The sequence below is a fragment of the Aspergillus niger genome (genome assembly GCF_000002855.4).
Source record: "Aspergillus niger supercontig An04".
Lineage (NCBI taxonomy): Eukaryota > Fungi > Ascomycota > Eurotiomycetes > Eurotiales > Aspergillaceae > Aspergillus > Aspergillus niger.
In genome coordinates, this window is record NT_166539.1 from 2,027,764 (window position 1) to 2,033,763 (window position 6,000).

Consider the following 6,000-nt stretch of genomic DNA (forward strand, 5'->3'; position numbering starts at 1 on the left):
ATCTATCATTACCACCACATACCCATCTACCCTCTATCCCCAAATCTACTCCTTCCTTCCCAACTTCCCCCTCAGCCTCGCGCCAAACAAGTAAAACACATACGGAATGAACACCATCCCCACCCCAATAAATGCCAACAACCACGACGCCCACTGCAACCCCAACCGGTCATACATCTGGGTAATGAACAGCGGGAACGCCGCTCCTCCCCCGGATCTCAAGAAAACCTTCGCAGCCAGCGCCGAGGCCGCATACTTCTGATAACTATCAATGATGTAGTTATTGACCGCATAATAACACAGCACCATGCCAAACCCAAACGCAATTCCCGACGAGGCCGGCCCAACCCAGATGATATGTTTATAGGACGTAGCACCCAAAATAAACAGGGAGATAGGCACGAACGGCGCGCCAATCAGCGCACCAATGAGTCTATCTTCCGGGGTAGGCGAACGGGAGAGACATATCCGGTGGAAGTGCTTCTCGACGAGTGGAGTAAAGAGGAGGGAGAAGCCCGCGCCGATGAGAATAGGGATGAACATCAGACCGATCTGGCCGTCGTTGTAGTTGTACAGTTTTCCGAAGATGACCGGGTAGGCGAAGAAGAAGGCGTAGAGCATGCTGTAGATGAGCACGATGTACATGCACATGAGGTCGAGGACGGGTTCGGTGAGGATCATGGTGATAGGGCGGATGAGACTGGTGCGGATGATATCGTGCAGAGTGAGTTTGTGTTTCTCCTGCTCGGTGATGATGTTGGGGTTTCCGGTCTCTTTGCGGAGACGGGCGGCGCGGCGTTTCAAGATCACGGGGGCGTAGGTCTCTGGGATGAGACCGACGAGGATCATTACGGCGCCGCAGAAGGCCATGTTAGTCCAGAAGAAGAGATCGAGACGGTGGGAGCCGACGGTGATCCAGCCGCAGACTATGGGGCCGATGACGGGCCCGCAGTAGGGGGCTGCGGCGAAGAAGGCGATGGCCATGCCGCGGTCTTCGAGGTTCCAAATGTCGGCGATGGTGCCGCCGGCGAGAGAGAGGCCGGAGCTGGAGAAGACGCCGCAGAGGAAGCGGCAGACGAGGAGGCCGCCGATGTTGGGAGAGAGGGCGCAGGGGATGTTGAAGATGGTGTAGAGGGCAAGGGAGATGATGTAGACGGGACGGCGGCCGATGATCTCGGAGAGAGGCGACCAGAGGAGAGGGCCGACTGCGAAGCCGCAGACCATGATGGAGCAGGTGAGGGTCGCGACTTCGAGAGAAACGTGATATTTCTCTTCGATGAGGCCGAGGCCGCCGGTGACGATGGAGGAGCCGTAGGCAATGCAGACGACGAGAAGGGAGGCGATCATTGTGACGTACCAGCGGTACGTGCGGGACCAGTTGAAGGGGTTTTCGGGATCATTGATGGTGAAGGTCACGAATTCTGCTGGCTCTTTGGCTTTTTCGATGTCGGAGCTGGATGTGTGATGTGAGTATGTGCGGGAGCGCATCTGTTCGAGAGTTCTTTCGGGGACGAGGCCAGTGTTGGTCTCAACGGTGTATTCCTCTGGGAAGACGGGGTTTTCTTCTCGTCCGACATCGGGGTAGTTGTAGTCTGTTGGAGGTGCTTTTTCTGATATCCCGCGGTTCTCGAGGGATTGTCTTGTTTCTGTCCTGTATAGGGCACGATGGGACTGGCCGTTGGCCGGGTCTGGTGTTGATGACATGATGTGATTATGATTATGTCTAAGTAGTAAGGTAGATGTAGTAATCTATTGCTGTTGTGCTGATGCTGATGGTATCCAATGTTGGAACTGTAGGGCTTTATATACTTCAGTTGATGATGCCATACATACGGCAGGCCGACCCATCTCCGATGCCGAGCTATCGCCGGTGCCGCCATTGGGCTGATACAGTTTTACGGACCTGATAAACAGGTTAGCTACAATCAAAGTGAGAAATTTTCTTTTTCTTCATTCTCTTACAATGACTCAGAACTTTCAAGTGACTGTATAGCTAACTAGTCAGGGGCAACCCAGATAATCGAGATTGCATCTGTGATACTGGAGCCGCAGCTGTGCCTGTCACACCACAGCTGAACTGCCCGGGCATCTTCACAAACACTGTTTCACAACACAACAGAGAACACAACAGGGAACTTCTCCGGAAATTATGAATTGGGATTGCGTTGTCGAGTAACTGCATACAAGCAGTTGTACGACCACATCCAATGTTCCACGGCACGAAGCTCCGAGTCAAACTTCACTGCAGGAACACTATTGCATCGAAACACGTCATCTGGCAGCTAATAGAAAAATCTGCAGTTCCATCAGATCAACCAGGGTCGAGACGGGATGCTTAATCGCGCAACAAGCAGATCCTGGTTACAGCATTCCAGAATGTGGCTGATAACCAACTTGCGTCAATCGGCATCTCGGAGATGGCTCGGTGCCGAGTAATCCCCGACGGGCCAGCCCATAGACAGACTGACCAAACTCGAGAAAACTCCGAACAGAATCCTGCAACCAGCGAAAACCGGCCTAGATATGAGTATATAACTGGTTGAACCTGAAACCGGGAATTGAACTACGGGCCGAATACATCCTATTATCGGCATGCCACTACAATTAGGCCGATGGCCCAAGTTGTGGGCGGTTATAGCACGTTATCTACTAGTTAGTGGATACTAGTTACCAAATTATATAGAAATATCGAATTGACCATATAAATAATGGTAACCCCCCTAGATCGTTTAAAAGTGATATATAAGTATGTAAATACATACTCAATATTTCCTCCTAATCATAGCAAGTAGTAGCTAATAATCCTGTTCCTGTATTGACTCGGATCTATCACTTTTATATTATTACTCGCTATGATCATGACAAGATAGGCTTCTCGCGTGCGAAATGATATATCATATTGGAACGATGCCTGATCTCAGGGGTTCTTTTCCTACGAGAAATGTGTGTTAGCCTACCTACGTAGGGGAAGAGGTATCTTATGCTTGGATTCCATCACAGCAATTTAAACCTTAATTAGAAGATGCGGACCAGTGATAACAATTCGAGCCCCCACTAAAGCCAACGCCCCAACCATCAAAGCAGCTCCAGCCCAGAGTTGGGCGGGTAAATAACTATCATGCTCAGACTGCGCAATCAAAGCGCCCGCCACCGAAGGTCCCGTCAAGGGCCCGAAGCTGATCATGGCAAGTGCCATTCCCACCCGAGTGCCTATCTTATCCAGGTCCTTCGTCAAAGATGGCACCGTGCCAGCAAAAAGACCCATGGCTGCCGCGGAAGCAAGACCATAAAACACCGCGAAGATATACAAGCCAGCGACATTGTGAACGCCCGCCCAACAGAACATCAAAACCCCGCATATGCTGACCCACGGGATCAAGCAGTTCAGTGGCCCTAGGTACCGATCCGCGAGATATCCACAAGGTGCCCGGATTGGAATTCCGAGTGCATTGATCACGATAACTAGATTGACGCCTGCGCGGGCGGAAAGACCTAGTCGGTCGGTCGCGTAAACTTGGATCTGGGTTTTGTTGGTTTTTTTCTGTTTGGTGGGTTGACTGAGGAGAGGATGGCTCGGGGGAATGAGACGGGGTGGGATGTGCGACATACATAGAAGAACGCGAAATAGAGGGTCCAGTAGAGGAGAAAAACCCCAAAGGTGAAAAGCATATAAGCTGGCTCGGTGAATGCCCCCCATTCAATCAGGGGACCAGACTTGCGTGGAGGCAGTCGAGGGCGTAGTAGGGCAAGGATAATCAAGAGCATGACAAAGACGACTAGACCCATGCACCGGACAGCCCACGGAAAACCTTCCAAAGAGGAGGAGGATCAGGATGGAGTCCGGATGGATCACGTCAACAGATTACATGGTGGTCTCACCTATCCTTGGAGACAGGAACTGGATCATAGCTGGAAAGATAATCCCCCCTGTGCTGGTTCCGGTGGCAGCAGCCGTGACGGCGAACACACGGCGTCGGACAAAGTACGTGGAAACGAGAGTCACACTAGGCAACCACATAACTCCCTGGCCGATACCAATGCAGAGCCCCTGGGAGAGAAATAGTTGCCAATAGACCCTTGCTAGGCTGGTCATGAAGGTTCCAAGTAACAACAAAAATGCGCCAATGCCGACGACAAGCCGAGCTTGTCCGGCATCCGTCGCGCGCCCGGAGAGAGGGGACATGAATAGGAGACAGAAGACCTGGAAGCCACCGATCCACGAAATATCGGACGAGGTTTGCGGTAGAGTGACTTCATAATGGTCTTGGAAGACGCCGAAGCTGGCTGCATAGCCCCATGTTACCGCAACCACTAAGTGGCCGGAGACTACTTGGGCCCAGGCGTGAAATCCACCGTCGGGAGGGGGTGGGAGTGTGCCAGCGGTGGACATTTATTGAGTGTTTTAGATTCTGTTCTAGTTTTAGAAACGAACATGGAGTATGCGTTAAAAAGAAAATAGTACAATTCAGTAGAATGGAGTAGTGGCTAGGAACGAGAACATAGCAGCAGGGCGAATTTATTATTTGAAGTCACTCCATGTATCATAACGAATGGTTGCTTATAAATTATCCAGTCTAGCTGCATGCAACTGTGCCGCATCCCAATATAATGGTCTAAGATGTCTTGTGTGAGACTGAGTAGTGAATTTTGATTAGCGGACTATTTGTCCAGGAAAATCCACGCTTGGGGAGCAAAAGAAATGCCATCCAGACTAGCTGACTTTCAAAATAAAAAAGCATCATAGCATGTGCCTGAGCTGGGGCCAATTTCCGATGTACTTGGGGGGTTTAGCGGCAAGGACATGATCCGTGCGAGATTGTTAGTTACTACTGCTTATAACGATCCATTTTCAGAGTAACCGCGCGATCCAGACGATATACAGCGGTAATGAGCCGCCAACCAATGGATTCATAAGATGCCCAGAGCTCGGCATCTACAACCAATCAATCACGCACTCTCCTCGGGGGGTCAACTGGGGACATAGTAGTAGTAAGACCGAAGAGTTCCCTTCGGGCGTCGTGGTTCGTACGCCAGCCCGGCCTTGTACCGCAGCACGCCATAGTGCCTTTCCAGGCCACAGCCTCAGCCAAATAAGCGTCGGCCACTTCAAATGTGGGAAACGGGTGCCCACTGAGTGGGCTAGACTCATGGCGTGCCGAGCATCTTTCCGGGCTAATTCAGCTGAAACCAAGGGGTCTTTTTTAAGGTGTCATTTGTTCAAGATTTTGACATAAAACATCTCACGACCGTCTCTACGCACCTCTTCAGGCCCCTATGTATACAGCTTTTCATTCCTACGCCCACAACCTAACCTAACCTCTCACACCCACCCAAACAATCGGTCAATGAAACCGACTAATCACTAGCCTGATACTTAGCCCTATACTCCTCCAACCGCTTCATATCGGCCTCATTGCCCTTCGCCTGCATCAACTTGATCAAATCATCCAGAGTAACAATACTCGTCGTGGGCACACCATACTCCTTACGGATCTGACCCATAGCACTCATTCTGGGCTTATCGTCCTCGACACCGTTCTCGTCCTTGGGTCCGGGCATCTTCTCCAAGCGGTCCAGAGCAACAGTGAATCCGACGACCTTGCCGCCCTCCTTGGCGACCAGGTTGAGGGTCTCACGCATGGCGGTACCGGCCGTGATGACATCGTCGATCACAAGCACGGTCTTGCCCTTCAGAGCGGCGCCGACAATGTTGCCGCCTTCGCCGTGATCCTTGGCTTCTTTGCGGTTGTAGCTGTAGGACACGCTGCCCCAGGTGGCGGGGTCGATGCGGTTGAGTTCAAGGAGGGTGGCGCACGCGAGGGGGATGCCTTTGTATGCGGGGCTGTTTAGGGGGTTTTTGTTAGTTATTTATGGGTTGTTGAGTGGAAGTGGGGTATTGGGGAAAGAGGGGGTTTTTACCCGAAGATGACGTCGGGCTTGGGGATGGAAGGGTTCTCAGCGAGGAAGGTGATGATGGTGTGGGCGTATGCGGTGGAGAGG

At 51.7% G+C, this 6,000-nt stretch overlaps 4 protein-coding genes across 4 annotated transcripts; all 4 read right to left on the reverse strand.

Annotated features, from left to right (window-relative positions):
- Positions 1 to 45: 45 nt before the first annotated feature.
- An04g08300 (uncharacterized protein) lies at positions 46 to 1,848 on the reverse strand (the record flags this gene model as incomplete). The annotated part of the gene is made up of 2 exons (XM_001402151.3): positions 46 to 1,688; positions 1,830 to 1,848. The coding sequence occupies 2 exons, from the start codon at positions 1,846 to 1,848 to the stop codon at positions 46 to 48; spliced, it is 1,662 nt and encodes a 553-aa protein (XP_001402188.3).
- A 149-nt stretch (positions 1,849 to 1,997) lies between these two features.
- Positions 1,998 to 2,594, reverse strand: An04g08310 (hypothetical protein; the record flags this gene model as incomplete). Its single annotated transcript, XM_059747700.1, has 4 exons — positions 1,998 to 2,100; positions 2,185 to 2,253; positions 2,366 to 2,496; positions 2,553 to 2,594. The coding sequence occupies 4 exons, from the start codon at positions 2,592 to 2,594 to the stop codon at positions 1,998 to 2,000; spliced, it is 345 nt and encodes a 114-aa protein (XP_059603687.1).
- A 410-nt stretch (positions 2,595 to 3,004) lies between these two features.
- On the reverse strand, positions 3,005 to 4,390 carry An04g08320 (uncharacterized protein; the record flags this gene model as incomplete). Its single annotated transcript, XM_059747701.1, has 3 exons — positions 3,005 to 3,520; positions 3,610 to 3,776; positions 3,880 to 4,390. The coding sequence occupies 3 exons, from the start codon at positions 4,388 to 4,390 to the stop codon at positions 3,005 to 3,007; spliced, it is 1,194 nt and encodes a 397-aa protein (XP_059603688.1).
- Positions 4,391 to 5,355: 965 nt separating this feature from the next.
- An04g08330 (uncharacterized protein) lies at positions 5,356 to 5,841 on the reverse strand (the record flags this gene model as incomplete). Its single annotated transcript, XM_001402154.3, has 1 exon — positions 5,356 to 5,841. A coding segment is annotated over one exon (486 nt), but the record flags the coding sequence as incomplete, so codon positions are not given.
- Between the last annotated feature and the right edge of the window lie 159 nt (positions 5,842 to 6,000).